This window comes from Ipomoea nil, unplaced genomic scaffold, assembly GCF_001879475.1.
Source record: "Ipomoea nil cultivar Tokyo-kokei standard unplaced genomic scaffold, Asagao_1.1 scaffold1509, whole genome shotgun sequence".
In the NCBI taxonomy this organism is placed as follows: domain Eukaryota; kingdom Viridiplantae; phylum Streptophyta; class Magnoliopsida; order Solanales; family Convolvulaceae; genus Ipomoea; species Ipomoea nil.
Genome location: NW_017617937.1, coordinates 796,994 through 815,418, shown reverse-complemented (window position 1 = coordinate 815,418; position 18,425 = coordinate 796,994). Strand labels below are relative to the sequence as shown.

At 43.0% G+C, this 18,425-nt stretch overlaps 4 protein-coding genes across 4 annotated transcripts; 1 reads left to right on the top strand and 3 right to left on the bottom strand.

Annotated features, from left to right (window-relative positions):
• Nucleotides 1-3,976: 3,976 nt before the first annotated feature.
• Nucleotides 3,977-4,399, bottom strand: LOC109188827 (calcium-binding protein P-like). The gene has a single exon (XM_019339464.1). It carries the CDS (start codon nucleotides 4,397-4,399, stop codon nucleotides 3,977-3,979), a length of 423 nt encoding a protein of 140 aa, XP_019195009.1.
• Nucleotides 4,400-5,871: 1,472 nt separating this feature from the next.
• Nucleotides 5,872-8,244, bottom strand: LOC109189127 (probable endo-1,3(4)-beta-glucanase ARB_01444). The gene has a single exon (XM_019339878.1). The coding sequence runs from the start codon at nucleotides 8,227-8,229 to the stop codon at nucleotides 5,998-6,000; it is 2,232 nt and encodes a 743-aa protein (XP_019195423.1). The 5' UTR covers nucleotides 8,230-8,244; the 3' UTR covers nucleotides 5,872-5,997.
• A 3,495-nt stretch (nucleotides 8,245-11,739) lies between these two features.
• Nucleotides 11,740-14,278, top strand: LOC109189125 (sarcolemmal membrane-associated protein). Its single transcript, XM_019339875.1, has 6 exons — nucleotides 11,740-12,099; nucleotides 12,633-12,755; nucleotides 13,150-13,329; nucleotides 13,435-13,516; nucleotides 13,643-13,707; nucleotides 13,845-14,278. Exons 1-6 carry the CDS (start codon nucleotides 11,806-11,808, stop codon nucleotides 14,136-14,138), a joined length of 1,038 nt encoding a protein of 345 aa, XP_019195420.1. The 5' UTR covers nucleotides 11,740-11,805; the 3' UTR covers nucleotides 14,139-14,278.
• On the bottom strand, nucleotides 14,255-17,842 carry LOC109189124 (protein trichome birefringence-like 19). The gene is made up of 2 exons (XM_019339874.1): nucleotides 17,196-17,842; nucleotides 14,255-15,205 (listed from the first exon to the last, which is right to left on the bottom strand). The coding sequence occupies exons 1-2, from the start codon at nucleotides 17,808-17,810 to the stop codon at nucleotides 14,435-14,437; spliced, it is 1,386 nt and encodes a 461-aa protein (XP_019195419.1). The 5' UTR covers nucleotides 17,811-17,842; the 3' UTR covers nucleotides 14,255-14,434.
• Between the last annotated feature and the right edge of the window lie 583 nt (nucleotides 17,843-18,425).

Below are 18,425 nucleotides of genomic sequence, written 5' to 3'. Positions count from 1 at the left end.
TCCGAGCGATCTTTGACATGTGCTCCGGGGCGTCTTGGGCCAATTTGGACAAGATGTCCGCATCGGCATTATCCAGTCGGGGTATGTGCCGGACGGTATACCCCCGGAACGTGGCAAGTTTTTCCATTGCAAGGTCCTGGTACGATTGTAATCGTTCGCCGTTAACCTCGTAGTCGCCGGTGACCTGCCCGACTACGAGTGCAGAGTCTGTCTGAGCCCGGATGTACTCAGCCCCCAGGTCCCGAGCGCACTGTAAGCCATTGATGAAAGCTTCGTACTCGGCCTCGTTGTTGGTGGGGTGGAACTGGTATATAAGCGCGAAGTACACCTTGAACCCTTCCGGGCTCATGACAACGACTTTTCCTCCGGCCCCTTTTTGGCTGCTGGACCCGTCCGTGGCCAGGGACCACCACTCGGCCTCGGGATCCTCGACCTCGGGGGGTCGGGTATCCCGGGCGGTGCACTCGACCAAGAAATCTGCAAGGGCCTGCCCTTTGATGGCTGGTCTCGGTCGGTACTCGATCGCGTACTGGGTCAGCATCAACGCCCACTTGACCAGGCGGCCGGATGATGAAGCGGTGCGGAAGACTGGACCGATCGGCTGATCGGTCAGCACGCGGATGGCTCGACCCTAGAAATAGGGAGCCAGCTTCTTCGCGGCGATGTAGAGGGCGTAGAAGACCTTCTCTAGCCGGGAGTACCGGAGCTCGGGACCATGTAGCGCGTGGCTTACATAGTACACCGGTCGCTGGACCCCTTCCTGATCAGTTCGGCACAATACTGCGCTTACTGCTCTATCGGATACGGCGAGGTACACGTCTAGGGCCTCCCCGAGCTCGGGCTTCGAGAGCACAATCGGAGACATGAGGTACTCTTTTAGCTCATCGAAGGCCGCTCGGCATTCGTCATCCCAGACGAACCCACTTACCTTGCGCAATACTTTAAAGAACGGTAGAGCGCGCTCGGCTAGTTTGGAGAGGAACCGGCTGAGGGCTGCCAACCGACCGGTCAATTGCTGGACTTCCCGAACGGTGGAAGGTGGTTGCATTTCCAGAATTGCCTGTACCTTGGCCGGGTTGGGCTCGATCCCCCTCTTTGTCATCATATAGCCGAGAAATTTCCCCGTTTGAACCGCGAACGTGCACTTGTTCGGGTTCAATCTCAGCTGGTACCTCCTCATGATCTGAAAGCATTCTCGGAGGTCCCGAGTGTGGTCGGATCGGTCCCGACTCTTGACCAGCATATCGTCAACGTAAGCTTCCATCGTTCGGCCCAAGAGATCAGCGAAGAGCATGTTGATCATCCTTTGGTAGTTCGCTCCTGCGTTGCGTAGGCCGAACGGCATCACTCGGTAGCAGTACAGTCCGTCTGGGGTAACGAACGCTGTCTTACTCTCGTCTTCATGGTGCATCATGATCTGATGATACCCTTTGAAAGCATCCATGAAGCTCATCAACTCGACCCCAACCGTTTCGTCGACCATTTGATGTATGCTCGGGAGCGGGTATGGGTCGAGCGGGCAGGCCTTATTGAGGTCGGTGAAGTCTATGCACATCCTCAAGCTGGGGGCTTTGGAACGAGAACAACATTTGCCACCCACTCGGGATAGATCACCGGTCGGATGTGCTCGATCGCCGCCATCTTCCTGACCTCTTCCTTGACGAACTCGCGGCGGTCGGAAGCGAGGTGCCGGGTTTTTTGCACGACCGGCTTAGCGGTGGGATCGACTACCAGCTTGTGGCAAATAACCGTCCGGTCGATCCCGGGCATGTCTTCGGGTCCCCACGCGAAAACATCGGCAAACTCCCGCAGGGTGGCCAAGATTTCCGCTCGGAGCTCGAGGGTGAGGGCCCGGCCAATCTTGATCGTCCTGTCCGGTCGGTCCTCGGACAGGGGAACTTCCTCTATTTCCTCGGAAGGTTCTGGCTGTTCCTTCCGGTCGGCGGAGGCCTCTTTAACGATTGTGTTCACCCGGGAGGAGGTTCCCGTGCCCCGCCTGTTTACGGCCCGGGTGTAACAGCTCCGGGCGGATTGGACATCGCCCCGGACAACACCGACCCTATTCGGGATGGGGAATTTCATGCATAGGTGAGGCATTGAAATTATCCCACCGATCTTCATGATGGCGGGTCGGCCCAAGATGATATTGTGGACACAGCGTAGGTTCACCACAACGAATTCCATCTCGATCTTGATTGACTTGGGCGGGGTGCCGATCTCGACTGGGAGCGCGATTTTTCATTCGGGGTGAATAAGGGCCCCGGTAAATCCCGACAAGGGTACGCCGACCGGAATTAGTTCGCGCTTGTCGAGTTGCAGCTTCTCAAATACGTCCAAATAAAGGACGTTGACACTGCTCCCAGTATCGACCATAACCCTTTGGACATCAGTCCCGTTCACATCGATCGTGACCACGAGAGCCTCCATACCGTTGTCGTCGCTGCTGGGCTGGTCGTCGATGGTGAAGGTTATGGGCTCCATCTTCTGCCTCTTCCCGGTGTCTCGGGAATCAACGATGGCGACCGGGCAATTCTCCCTTGGTCGGGAGGCATCATCCAATCCACCGAAGATCACGTGGATGATCGGCTTGCCTGCCGGTCGGTTGCTAGTCGGTGGATCTGGGTCCCGTCGGTCGTCCTGACGGCCCTGACCCGACCGATCGGAACGACGGTGGGATCGTCGACGATCTCTTCGATCGGTCTCTTTGCTGCCTTCTTCTCTCTTCCCCACGCACTTGTCCAGCTTTCCCGAGCTGAGCAGCTCTTCCAGCAGCTGGCGTAGCTGGACACACTCTTCAGTGTCGTGGCCGGCGCACCTGTGGTAGGCACAGTGCTTATTCCTGTCCGGTCCGTCCCGACCGGGGTGAGAGAGCTTTATGAGGTTGCAGGATTGGGCATACTGCATGGCCTCGGCAGCGGATCGGTTCAAGGCCGTGAACGGACCAGGCCTGGTGCGGGATCGGGGACGGTCCTCACCCGATCGGATCTCCGCCCGGCCGGTCGGCTTACGGGATAAACTCCCGACCTCCTCCGAACGCTTGACCGCGTTCGCCTCGCCAGCATTGGCGTAATCCGTGACCCTTCGGAGGGCCTCTTCGTACGTGTTCGGGGGGTGGAGGATGAAGTCCTGGTAGAGATAACCCGACCGCAGAGATATGTGGAGCATATGCGTGGCTGTGGCGTCATCCATCTGCTCGACCTCCCCGACTGCGGCCTTCCACTTGACGAGGAAGTCGACCAAGCTTTCCCCCTCGAGCTGCTTGGCCTTTTCCAAGTACATGTAGGACTTCTTCACCGCCTTCGAGGTGATGAATTTCCTAAAAAATTTGATCGCCAGGGCGTTGAAATCGGAGATCGAGCCCGGCTGCAGCGATCGGAACCACTCGGCTGCCCGACCGGATAGAGTGGAGTAGAAGGCCCTGCACATGACGGCATCTGACACGCCCATCATCGACATGTTGTGGAAGTAGTCGTTGACATGGACCTCAGGGTCCGTGCGGCCGTCATAACCTCGGTTCCCCTGGTTCTAGAGGTCGAGCGGGTAAGGCTGGGCCATCACGTCCACCGTGAAAGGCGCTCTCACCAGGGTCGACTGCTCGACTCGGGGCCTGGCGGCGTGCTCGTCTCTAAACCGAGCAAATTCCTCCTGGAGGTTGCGGAGCTGCCCCCGAGTCTCGTCGAGCTCGGTCATCTGAGCCTGAGCGCCTTCACGGGCGCGCCTCCGACGATGGGACCTTGAACCACCGTGCCCAGACGAGGCCTCCTGGCTGATCTCCATCGCCTGCTCACCTCCCGAGCGCTGGCTCGTGCCTTGAGGTCCCAGGCGCTCTCGCATGGCCGGTCGGAGGCGGTCGAACACTACTGTCCGTTCGGGTTACTCCGCTTGGGTCCGATACTCTGGCTGCTCTTGCTGGGCCTGCCGTGGTGCCTCCATCGCGACTGCACCCTCCGACCCCAACCGCGAACGAGCCGAGCGTCTAGCCCGGGAAGAGGGCTGAGGCGGTCGGATAGAGTGGAGGGGCGGCGGCTGGAGCCGTGAACGCAGGCGTGTATGGTGGATAGCCGACCGGTGGCGTGTAGTACATTGGCTGGCCGGGCCAGTACCCATATGGCTGAGGAGGGACCGGGTATGGATAGTGCCCGGGGTACTGGGGATACTGCTGGAACTGCGGGTGTTGGAACTGCTGGTCGGGCTGACCGGGCTGCTCGGGAACATAATACCCTGGTTGGATGTAGTTGACCGGCTGCTGAGCGGCCGGGTATGAGGTTGACTGGTGTGGTGGAGAGAGATTGAGGTTGAGGTCAGCGGCGTGACCTTGTTGGTGGGACGACGGATGATCGGATGAGCTGGCCTCATCCGCCTGGTCGTCACGAACGAGTTCTTGTGCCCACAGATACATGGTGTGGTAGAAAAGAGAACGAGTGCTCGCCAAACGGTAGCTTGTTCGCACGGGTCCCCACGGACGGCGCCAAAATGATAGTGCTAATTGCCACGTAAGCAGTAATCAACACAAGTACGATCAAGTAAAGCGGGTAAACTTTTATAGATCGGGTGAAATGGTCCTAAGAGTACAATCTAGATAGCTGCTCGGGTGCCGACTGAATGCGGTCGGGATTCTCTGATAACAGCTTTATCGATCGTCCAAAAGGTCCTCTCACTGTCGCAACGGCGGGTATTTATAGACGCGACGCAGGGGACATGATCCGGGCTTTCCGGCCAGCCCGACGCGTGGCTTGGACACGTGTCGTCCCCTCGGGCGTCTTGCTGTCCCCGCCAAGTGCTGACGCGTGTCTCTCCTCAGCTTCTGTCCAAGGGTGGTCGGTCGGGAATTTAACACTCCGGTCGGGAACCGATCGGGCTTCTCCGAGGAATCCCGACCTGTGACCTGTGACCTGCAAAAAGAGGAGGAAAGAGACAAGATGGGTCGGTCGGTTAGGGCCCAGGCCGGTCGGGATATACCCTATCATTAAAAAAGTAAATCGTTAACATTTAGTAGGTAAATTGTGAACATTTGGATCTGGGTCCACAAAATAATTTGCCAAAATCAATTGTTATGCCATGGACTCGGGATCACCTTGCAAGGTGGACCCAGGTCCAAAACGCGCGTCTGGGGCCGTTAATGTGACCGTCTCCTCAACCAATAATATATTTTTTTTTGGTGAATATAGAATTCAAAAATTATGAATATAAAATTCAAAAATTGTGTTATACTGTTGATATAATTGTGAATATTGAATTTTGTATATTTAAATTTAAAATTGTGAATATTTAGTTCTAAAATTGTGAGGTTTTCAAAAAAAAAAAAGTTCTAAAATTGTGAATATAGAGGAACAAATTCTAAAGACAAATGGCAAGTTAGCGGGCGAGCAAAGAAGCAATTTTTTTTTTTCTAAAATTAGACAATGTTGTTTTGAATTGCAAGGTGGATCCGAGTCCACATCATAATTTGCCTGCCACGACTAAGAACGAGAGAGGAGTCTTCATAATTGTGAAAAAGGCAATTGGCTATACCTCTTCCCTGATATCGGTAGGCCAAAAGGCATCATAGTCATTATTGACATTGCAATGGGCAAATTTATATGCAGTATATGTATCTCATTTTCAAGATATCAAATTCAAACAATTTCAGAAGAACCCACAATCAGAATATAAAGCTTGATCCATGAGTTCAAAACTTCTAACACACTTCCATGGTTGATTTTTAGTAATAAGCGGAAGACCCACAGATTAAATCACAATAAATAACTGAAATGAGAACCAGATGGAAAAGAAGGTTAATAATGGTGGTTGCCTGTCTCCTTATAGTATTACTGGTGGTATCTATCTATCTATCTCGTCTTGACCATGAACATTTATAGTAGGGGCAAAATCTTTGTAAGAACATACAGAGTCTCTTAAACTGTATTCATGGAGAAATTCAATGGAAATCAAAAGGCAATAACAAGTGGTATCAGATAACCAAACAGACTGGTTTCTAAATATAATGAGTTGCAGCACTCAATGACAGTAGTGATGAAACCAGCATAACTTACCACCTCTATCATATTCCTCAACATCATCCTCTCTACTGTGAATCCACCAAAGAAGATTTGTCAGTGAGTTCCCGTCGTCATGCCCACTTAACCTCCTTACCTTCTCCAAAGCGCCCGCTTTGTCATAAACTCCTTGCAGTGCGTACACGAACCCTTTCCACCCTTCCCCGACCCCTTCTCTCGCGAGAGCCGGCAGAGCCCATAGCACCAGTTGTTTCACAAATTGAACGTCAGAGAATAGAGCTTCGCTGATTGGGAGTATAGGCAAGAGTTGTATTCCCAGCCGGCACTCTCTCCATTCAGCAGGAGCGAACCAGAGGCCGCTGTCTCGTTTGTTAGCCCACAGAACCCCCACCACGCGATTCTCCCTGGTGAACTCTTCTGCATACAAATTGCTATCCTCTCTCACTTGCCACCACGTTTGTGCAGATTGAATTTCCAGTGCAGAAAGGGTGGATCCAATGGCTGCAAGATGGGTGTCCCCATAAGCCAACCCCATCAAAGCTGCAGAATAGTAAGCGTTCACTGCCTCGCTCGTGCTCTCCTGGTTTCGCCCATCTGCAAATTCAGTCAATCCTCCCGCCCAAGAATGCAGTTTCCATAGGTCAAAACACCTCAACCGGGTGTAATTTGAACTCTTTTGCCTGCTCAAGTTCATAAAATCTGCCACAAGAGAGTACGCCTGGCCTCTGTACTTCCTTCCCCACGCAGAATCAATCTTAGAAAGCACAGCAATCGCGTAAACAAAGTAGCCCACGTGATAATGGTGATCATTAAAGATCCCAAACCCAAAATCAGCACCAGTATCAGTTAACCCTTGTTTCGTCACAAGTCCACCCCATCTCGAATCATACAAGAAACCATTAGCTCCAAAAGTCCCATCCAACCAGGGCTGAATTGCATCCTTCAAGAACCTCCGAATCGTGGGAATAACATCAAGATGACACACCTCCTCAGCTATCAACGCTAGCCTCGCTGCTCTTGCTACCAACTTACCATAAAAATAAGACGATGCAGTCTGTATATTCGCAGCATCCAAAGCCTGAACATCTGTATCCAATGCACTAATTATCTCGCCATACGATTCCTCACTTGCACCTTTAACCGAATGCCATGTCACTGAAATGGGGTCAGTTTTCAGAACCCATGAATCCCCAACAACACCTACAAGATCACCATCAATGCTGCTATACTTAAACCCCTCCAAAACAGTAATTGTGCAATCAGAGTCGGAAAGAAGGCGGAGATGCAGAGGATGTGCAAGCATCAGCAGATCCCCCCAGCCATTCTTATCCCACTTATACTCCAAACAAAACGGTTTGGTGAAGGCAGCGTGGCCGGCAGTGGGGTAACAGCTACTAAACCGATCAAGAACAGCTTCACATTTCGGATCAGGGTTTGGCAATAGAGCAATCCTAATTACACCACAAAAAGTTGTAGAAGTAATGGTGGATAGATCATGGGTCAAATTAATGGGGGAAGAGGCGTACAAAAGCCAAGTCTGGTTATTGTTCAGCTTAATAGTGTATTTCGTCTGGGAATCATTGGAGGAACATTCAAGAATCGCATGAATAGTTGAAATTGAAATACTGACATTGCTGTAAACGTTACAGGTCAAGAAGGGGCTGCCCCGGACAAGAAAGAACCTGAGATTGCTGGAGGGGAGATCCAGCGTGAGACTGAGATCGCTGAACGAGGAAACAACGTGAGCCGCATTAGGGTTAGGGTTATCCAATGCGGAAATGGTGAGATCAGCGTTGAAAATCTGGTAAATGAACGCAGGGTTTCGGAACTGAGACGGGTAACAGAGAGTGAGAGAGGATTGGGATGATTTGATGAGATAGGGGTGAATGTATTCCGCCTGATCGCCATTTTTAAGAACAAAGTTCTGGAAGAAAGAATTTGTGGGCAGAGGGTTTGAGAGGAGATCAGGGGCGAAGAAACGGGATGGATCGGGGAGAACAGTGGACTGGCCGTGTGGGAAGAGGAAAGGCTTGGCGATCGGCCTCTGGTCTCTCGGTGGCGACATGGCGGCGGCGGCGGCGGCGGCGACGGCGGAGAATTCAGGCTGAAATGTCGAGGATTTCTGCGGTGGCGCTGGCTGCTGATCGAATTGCGGTGGAGGAGATTTATAGGGCTTTTTAAAAGACTTAGAAACAATGGCTTTGACTTTTCTTGTAATTTTTTTAAACACCATTATTGTCCCTTAGCCGCGTAATCTTTATCGATGATGACGACAGTCAAAACACAAACGGATAAAATTTCCCGGTACGACGTCAAGTGGGCGCGTGTTTGTTCCTGTCGACCAACTGAGTTCGTTGATATGCGTCAGCAATGGTGACGAAGAAGACGTAGAAGTATTTGGAACTTGAAGATAAACCATTGATGCCATTATCTTCATCAATTTCTTGCCTTCATGGGGAGTTTGCTTGAGGGAGATGGTGAAGTGTCGAAGGAGACAGCGTAGTGAATGGAAATGGTAGAAATATTGGATTAGAAGTGAAGATGGGTCACCTTTGTGGCTTGTTATTGTTGTTTCTTTCTTTCTTGAATTTGTTACGTAGATTCTTTTGTTGGTATTTGTTATAATAGGTAAGTGGTGGATGAGGAAAATTAGGTATATTTTTAAATTGTAATGCGATATAAAGTTTTTATTTGTAAGTACGATTAAGAATAAGAGATGAGTCTTTTTACTAAAAAAAAAAAAAAAAAAAAAAAAAAAAAAAAGAGAATAAGAGATGAGTCTTCATAATTGGAAAAAAGGTGATCGGTGAAACCTCTTTCGTATTTTTTAAAGATCAAAAGATCCATCCTTGCATATGTATACTTTAAGAAACCCCCTTATTTAACCAATTACGATAAAATGGTATAAAATATAAATAAGATTATTTGTGATATTATTATATGAAGGTAACATTCTGAACATTCGTCCATATGGACATATTACGCGATGACATGATAACTGTGTTGTGCTTAGAAGCTAAGATGATCCCGGGTGGTTACACAACTAAAGAGTGAACAAGTTCTTAATGAAAAAACAAGATGATGAAGATCAGTTATGTGATGATGATTTGGAAGGAGAAGAAGATGAATACAATGACGATAATGAAGATGCCTTTGTTGATAATGTTGAGTGCCATAATGTTGCATCCAATGATGAAGAGGAAAATATAAGGGTAGAAGTTGAATCTGAAAATGTGGCATGGGTGTGAATGAAGACGTGCAGAGTGTGTATTATGACTCTAAAAGCCCCCCGAGTTATCATTCTGAACAAGAAGATGAAGAAGCACCATTTGACATGTCCAATAAAGCAAAAAGTAGATTTGGAATCCCTTCGTATAATCCCAATGTTCTGTCAATTGAGCTTAAAGTGGAAACTCTATACAATGATCGGAAACAATTCAAGAAAAGCAAGGACAAATTATGCAGTGTACTCGAAGAGGAATATTCACTATGTGAAGAATGAACAAAATCGAGTGTTGTTTTCATGTGTAAAGCCTTGCCCATTTCAAGCTACTGGACCAGGGGATGAACCTCTGAAGTGTTTTCAGTTGAAAACACTCACTGCGGAACATAGATGCAACCAAAAAATACAGCTTGGGAATTGTGAACCAAAAAATGGATTGAAGATAGGTATGAGGATAAGGTAAGGGATAACCCTGCAATTGGACCAACATAACTAAAAAATCACATCAAATATGAACTGAAACTTAATGTGGACATTTGCATGGTGATAAGAGTAGTGAGTGCTATACTGACGAAAATTGATGTTAGTTTTAAGGATCAATTTCGTATAATTAGGGATTATGCTGTTGAATGTATCAACTCCAATCCAGGTACACATGCAGTGATAAAAACACATAGAACTACCCTTGACAGTCATTGTGTGTTTCAGATATTTTATGTTTGGTTTGGAGCTTTATAGTTAGGGTTTTTAGAAGGGTGTAGGAAATTGGGATGGATGTGTGTTTTCTAAATGCAATTGGTAGAGATCTAATAACCAAATGTACCCTATAGCATGGACAATTGTAGAGATAGAGAACATCGATTTTTTATGCTGATTTCTAAGGTTATCGAAGGCAAATGTGTACATTGACTCGTGTTTTGGCAATCATGTGAATGAAAATGTATGGTTTCTTTATTTGTGTTTTGCAAAACCTTGTGTTTTATGACTGTTGTAACAGATTGTGAATTTCAATATTGTGCTCTATGACATATTTATGTTCAATTATTTGTTTTATGACATATTTACGTTCAGTTATTATTTTTTGGGGGTATACCCAATGTTTTCACCGTCGGACACAATGAGTAATTCCCTCACTAGATTGTAGGCATGTGATTTACGTTCAATTATGAGAATAAATAATTAAAACCTTGTGCAATCTTATGATCTTTGTTAGATTATGAAGTCCAATTATAAGAACAAATCAAATTTACTAATCAACTTTAACATCACATTGCAAAATTATTAAAAACTTAAATAGAATACTAACCATTAATAAACTAAATAAATACTCCGTAGTAAATTAGATTTGAATTGCCAATAACAAAGTCAATACACAACTAGATCTATATGTCAACAAAAACAAATTAAAACATCATATTAAACTACAACAAAGGCAACATAGATTCATATGGTATTGTTCTTTGTTGCAAATTTACATACACAATTATTACAGTATTACTACAACAATTACTAAACAAATTATTATTGTATTTATGTCTTTTTTTCTTTCAACTTTAGCTTGAATAGTCTTATCAATATCACTTCGCAATTGCTGAATTTCCTCCATATAACTTTGTACTTCATATTCTTCAACTCGATCTAATTCAACCTTCATATTCAAATCAGATTCAAGCTCATCATATTTTCATAATACACTTTTCCATATAAAGTACGCACAACCACCTTCCTCAAAAAATTCAACCATTCAAGAAAATCATAAATTTGAAAATAGCGAACATGTAGAAAATCCAGACAAATTTAAAACAACCTAGAAAATTTTAAAACAATAACTCAGAAACTTTTAAAACCTAAAAATTTATAAATACTTGTACATTTCACTGTTGACACCACAAAATTGTTGTCCATTGTCTCGTGATTCACATAGTGGTGATTTCGATCTACAGCGACAATACAAGAATGGCTCATATTGTAAAATTAGTCTCAACTTTGAGTGAGATTTTGGTGAACCACTCCAAGAAGAAGCTGCCATCTCCAAGAGTAGAAAATATGAGACTAACGTAGGAAAAGAAGAAGAAGAAAGAAGAGGAGAAGGAGGAGGAGGAGGCGAAAAAGGGTTTGAAGAATCTGTATAAAAAGAAGAAGAAACTAGAGTTGCGATTTTTTTATTGTGAATGTGAATGCACAAGGAGCAATTAGCGTTTATAAATCCTTTTTTTTTTTTGAACACAACACAACGAATATCATTAAAACAAATGAGCAATACAGGCCGGTGGAACAGATTTCCACGACTCTAGGACACACCTGGAACCAATTGTTCGTGTCAAAACATGAGCTATCTGGTTCGCTGACCTCTTGACATGACGATTATAGGGAGCTAACCGATCATTGAACGTTAATGCTCTAAAATAAAAATTTGTAAATTTAATTACAACATTGAAAGTTTGAGCTTGACTTCTCGTATAAAGTTCGGGTCTTTTATATTAAAAAATAATTTCATATTGTATTGTAATAAATTAATAATCAGTTAAGCGGCAAACAGTACAGTTGAGAGTTGAGACCTCTTCGGAAGAGGAGTAACGCTCAGCGATGGCGGGGCTGCTTGCTTGGGCAGCAGATGTGGTCGGAAAGAGCGGACACATCAACGGCGGCGACGACGACGATCCGAATTCCATCCCGTTGATCTTGACAGACGAGCAGCAGGCCTACGTCCAAGAGCTGAATCGCAAAGCCGCCTCTCTTAGCCGCGCGATCCAAGATCTGCGACTCAGACTTCCGCCTCCCGACATCTCACAGCGCCTTCCCCACCTCCACGCCCACTCCCTCGCCTCCAACGCCGCCCTAGCACTCCAGCTCAATGCCCACTCCGCCACCAAGGAACAGGTTTTTGTTTCGTTGCTGGTTTTCTTGCCCTGGCTCGAATTTTCCTCTGTAATTTATATGATCAGCTGATTTCTAGACTCATATTTGGATTATTTCATGTGGTTATCGGAGTGACTGCCGTATTTTTTGTGTTCCCATTTCTGGCTCTCGATTTCACTGTCACTGTAATGTTTTGGAATGCTTACTGCAAGTTTATTTTAACTGATTCAAAAAATTTAGGAGTTGTTTGCTACAAACAATTATCTGAATTATGAATTCAAATCATGACAGTGCTTTGTCTTGTCCCTATTTTGTCTATCCAATTCTATTTTTAACTGCACTCTCATAATCTCTGCTGCAATTTGTTTTAGATGTTGGAGAGTCTACTAATTTGTTTTGAGGGTAAAACTTGTGTAAATGGAATTTCTGCTTATCTTTTCCTTAAATTTAGCCAATCTGCAACTTAATGCACAAAGCCATGGGAACAAAGATGTACACCACTGCTTTTCTGTTTTAATTCTAAAGTTTGATGGTGGCTTTATTTGTTATGGCAGGCGCAACAAAGAGAAGTTACACTACAAGAAGAAAATGCTGAATATGAGAAGGCTATATCAAATTGTAAAAACAAAATTGAAGAGAAACTGCAGGAAGCAGATACACTTCAGATTAGGTTAAAGGTTAGAGACAAGTTCCATTATAACAATGTTCTATGAATAGGGCGCAGGAAGTATATTAGTCTTGCATACCTTCAAGCTTAACAAAGAGCATCTTGAAAGTGTGTAGAGTATCTTCATATGAATTGTTTTATCAGCTCTAGGTAATTTACTACTAAGAAAGTTTTGGATTATAAATATCAGTTCACCAACTACTAAGAAAGTTTGTTGATTCACCATTTACTCTTTCAGAAGAGTCGAGACCCATAGATATGGTCTGAGGCGCTGATTACTACTCTTCTTATTTGGGTTAGATCATTTGGATTGACAGCAAGCTGTCTATTACTTCATACTTAATACTTTCTAATATCTTTTTATCAAGACAAAATGACATTGACACTTCTACATTGCTCTATAGGAAATGGAACTGTTCGAAGAAAACTTGAGATCTGAGTTAGAAAGTGCGCTAGCTGCAGTTGCAAGCCAGTCTGTAAAATCAAATAAAACTGTAAGTAATTCTACTATCATGGTTGATAGTGGTACAGAATCTTCAAAATCCACACTAGCAGAGAAGGTAGAGGACAAGAGAAATGAACTGGTTAGAAACTTACTCCCTTCTCCTCATGATGCATTACTTTCTTTTTCTTTTTTATTTAGTCTATTAAGCTTATCATTGATTGCTAAAACTATTTTATCATATCAGGCATCAATGGAAGAACTCGTTCAAGACCTTGAGAAAAAGTGGGCACAAGTTCAGGATAAAGCATTGAAACATCCCTCTCCAGGTACCTCTAAATACAATTTCTTATTAGCTTCTTGTTTGATTGAAGTGTTAGATATGTTTCCTTGTTTGCTGCAGTCCTCTAGTTCCTTGATGATGTGTTATAATTTAATGGTATGGAATCTTTCAGCTCAACGTGAGAAATTACTGGACAAGCAGCTTCACAGCCTAATTGAACAGCTTGCTGCCAAACAGGTGAATTTATTATTACTCCATAGTCCATACTGTAAATCATTTTATCTTGTTCTGCTGATGTTGCAGTGGTATCAAATATCTTCTCTCCTAATAGTTGTTGATGAAGAACTTGTTCAATTTTGTTTTCCTGCTTTTAGGCCCAGGCAGAAGGCCTTGCAAATGAAATTCATATAGAAGAAATGAACCTAGAGAGATTGAAAGGTCTTCAAAGGCGGTCTGATAGTAGCAGTGCAAGGAATAGGTACGGAAGAAGCAACAGTTTTGACAAAGGACGTGCTTCATCAGATTATATTGTTGACCCTCGTCAGAAGCCTCCATATCAGGTGGCTGGCCGAACTGAGGCTATTCAGAAACTAGTGCTGCTAAGGTCAGGTTTTGTTCTCTATATTTTAGCTTTACATATCTTGGTGTTCATCAAGATTTCATTCTAAAAAGTAGTATGCACGTTACATGTCAAATGCATTGAAGCTCATCTTCGAAAACAAAATAGAAGGCTTATGCTAATTAGAGGTCTTGTCCCCACTTCTGATATGTCATGAATTTGTTGTTAATGAATGTGCAATTTCTGGTACACAAATTTTGGAACTATTTTACATTTTGATACAGTTTGAGAACTGATAAATTAGACGGGAAACTTCTTTACTTCCTGATTTCACCCCTTCTGCAACACAAGAACTTTGGTAGACAAGAAGACTAAAAAGAAGACAAAAATACAAGTTCACCTCTGTTATTCATCCTCTATCTCCCTTTTCAGCAACTCCCACAAGAAATCACTCCATGTATCAATTGGCCCTGGCAAACACCAATGCACACAGTCATTATACATTGTCACGTTTGGATTGGGCCAATGACCATAGCCATTAGGATGCCCATCTGGTCTCAACAACATTGCCTGTGTTACATCAAACAATCTAAATTTCGACCCCTTCCTTCTCCCTTCCTTCACTGCCACTGCAAATTCTTGCTTCTGAATATCATACATACCTATCTTAAACTTTCCCAGAATTGTGTCATTCCTCTTAAATGGTTCTGTCCTCACACATGCTCCACCCTGATCAAAAGCCCCATTTTCAAAATGCTGTGGGGCAAAAGACCTCAAGAATGTCACTCCCTTAAAACTCTCCAAGCTATTAATCGCCCTAAACACCGTCCTTAGAGCCCACCTGTAGCTGAAGTCTTCAGTCAAGTGGGTAAGGTTGGGCTCTGGGCAGTACAGGCAGCCGACGAGCTGGCCATCTAGATAGAATTTGGTCGGCCGGAAGAACCAGTGACCAGCGTTGATGATCAAGTAGTCAAAGGTGGAGATTTCTGAGGTCCAAGATTCATCAAATTCGTCTAGGTATAGATCAAAGGGCTTTGTGTTGACTTCAGAAAAGGTTGTTCCTGTCTTGACCAAATAGGGAGACCAAAACATCCTAACAGTGAAGTTATAGTCTTTGTATAACATATGCTTCCGGTTGTCGTCTGTAGTGTTTGAAATGTCCACAGGATATGCAACCTGAACAAGAACAAGTTACACTCAAAGTAGCATTCAACTATGATAGATAAAAGATAGTCACTTGCCACAAATCTTTTTAATCAAATTTTGCACAATTTGACACGATTTCGAATGTGTAGTATGTATCTGTATTTTACAAATAACTCCTGAATACAATCAATATGAAGGGGACATTTAGTTTGCGGAATATAAGAGTATCTAAGGTAATAGGATTACCTCTCAAGAGGTAATGTGAGATTACAATAATGTAAATTATCTTGCGTTTTTTTAGTTGGGGTTGTTGGGATGTAACATTAACATGCGAGGCTAGAACCAAGTAAGGTTATATAACATTAACATACTAACATTACTGGGTAATGTTATATAATTTGAACTAAACACATCTAAATATAAATTGTTACTCTGTATAATAATTGTTCTAGTTAAGAAAAATAGCACTTTTTGTCCTCAACCTTTTGTCCTCAACTTAAATTACATAAAAATATAACTTTTCGTTCTTTCAATTATAAAGCGTTTACCTTCCAATAAATTTCCTTTTCCATACGCTAAGGCGCTAATTAAGGCGAGGAAGACGCATCTCCAGCTCATGACCATTTGGCTGTGTTGCCACTTACCACTATTCTATTGTCCTGGTCCACAGTCCACACCGCGTATCTCTTCTTTTAAAGATCGACGAAAGGAAGCGTAATGCTACCTAATCACTTATCCCAAATTTGTTTTTTTTTTTTTTTTGTTTTTTGTTTTTTTTTTTTTTTTTAACGAGATTTATCTCTCATATGTAATTCGTGAGCTATTTCATACGAGTGTGCAAGTTTCATTTAAAGTTGGGCTTGGTCATAGTTTTTATTATTTCATTATGACACATTATAAAACACATATGAAAGATAAATTTCATTTAAAAAAAAAAAGTTAAAAAATACACCACCTAATAACATAGAACAATTCACAGAAATATTAAAAAAGGAAGCGTCAAAATCATTTTCTGTCAAGAAACTTACCAAAACTCAACAAAACTTTTAATATTGTTTTCCTTAATTAAAGAAAAATATTTTATAGTTACATCTTTTTTAATTTTTGTTATCCTAGGAAAACAAAATCATCTTTTTTTCTTTTAATATTGCATTATTGCATATGGAAAATGCTTCTCCCCCCGGGTGTTTTTACCTCCTAGAATTCCTCCTTAATATTACTTAATTAAAGAGTCCACTAAAACCCTATTTGGTAACATAATTAGCTTATCTGTCAATTTTAATTTATCTGATCACTATTAGTTGTTTGACTTGTTTAAACAATCAATATAAATATTTAATTAATTAACTTTTTATAACAACTTCCAAAATGCTAAAATTCAAAAAGATGCTCAAAACAAATTTTTGAGAAAGTCATTTATGTTATCAACTAGTCAAACTAGGGTCGGATTTTAAATTTTTGTGGCCCTGTTCTGGTAAATAACTGAGGCCCTCCAAAATCATAATTTTTATAATTGATATATGCAAGTTTCGAACCTTTAACCTTCAAGTTAAAATCAAGTTAAAATACAATAAATACACAATTTTACCACCTCTTAATGAAACCTTTTAGGTTTAATTGAAAACTTATAATTTTTATTTCTAAACTAACTAGGTAAAAATTGAATATTTGGCCTCTAAAATTTGGGACCTATAAAATTGGGGGCCTGTGCGGTACCCAACTTGCACAGCCTAAAATCCGGCCTTGAGTCAAACCCATTAAACCGATCAGCTAAAAACTATTTACCAAACATTCCATAAATAGTTAAAACATTTTCATTAGTGAAAATAATAATTTAACTTTTTTCAACTCAAACAAAAAAATGCCTTAAAAATGGAGGGGTGTCTAGCATTAGTTGTGAAATATATTTATCTTTTATGAATAAAATCAAGATTATATATTTATATTTATCTTCTATCAATGAAATCATGACAATATAACGAAGAATGAAAATAAAGAAAAGAGAAAGGCAAAAGCATACTCTAGTTAAGAGGCAAACAAGCGACTGGAAATGGTTCCTGGCAATGGAGTCTCCGACGAACGCCAAAGATTTATTCCTCCCAAGTTCTAAGAACCGGCGAGGATCAAACACTGGGAGCTCACACCCGTCCGGCCTCCACCGCCACTTCAAGTACCCCGAATCCGGCCGCCCATACTTCATGCAATTCTGATGCTCTTGAATGCTGTAGCAAGTCTCGTTCGTGTAATACTGCGCCTCCGCGTTCGGAATCCATTCCCCGGCGAAGATATCGCACTTCTCCGGAGCCGGAGGCGCCCGGAGATGAGCGCCGCCGATCGCTGCTCCGATACTTTCGGCTGCAGTTAGATTAGCAGCGCAGATTGCGGCGATCTTCTGCGGAGCGGTGGTGATGAGAGGGCGATGAAGAGAGAAGGCGACGACGAAGATTAACGTGAAGGCGATCAGCGGTAGGATTATGGTGCGCAGAGTTGGAGATTTGCAGGAGGAAAGCTCCATTGAAGCTTCCTTCGCTTCAATGGAGATGAGATCTGAGGGAGAGAGATGAAAGGATGGAAAGAAGTAGCAATGAAGTGGGAAATGAATATTTAAGTCAAGATGGATGGATGGATGTTTCATGTTTGCAGGCTTTAATTTATTTAATTTATTATTTATTATATAATTAAGACACCTAAATGGGATTTGGGAACCATTTATGCAGCAAATGAGGGAGTTAAGTTCCGAGTTACTCAAAATATTCAATATTTTATTTATAGTGGTTAATTCTTTTTCTCATAATTCAAGCTTTTTAGTTTCCTGAATCTAGGTTTGGGATTGTTTATTACACCCAAAATTAAAAAAAGAGATAAATTCTAAATTGTTCAAATGATTTCAGGTTCTAGCCGTCTGTGCAATAGATCTTTACCACATCTGATTGCTAGAAAATTCTTAATGACTTCTTGAATTTTTAATAGGGTTCAATCTGATATCTTATAACTAAAAGTAAAATTAAATGTTAATTGATTAACCACTTAAAATTTCTTACGGAGTTTATGCTACCAATTATAAAGTTTTTAACTTTTATTGGTTAGTTTTATTTTGTAACAAATCTTCACATACATTTCAATTCAATTGTCTTTTTCCCCTTTATTGGAATGTTGTCAAATGTTTTGTCACGTCATTAGATAATTGAAAAGAAATTCCGTTACTTGTAGCCCGCAAGCTTTATCATTTCTCAACGAAAGTTATTACCTA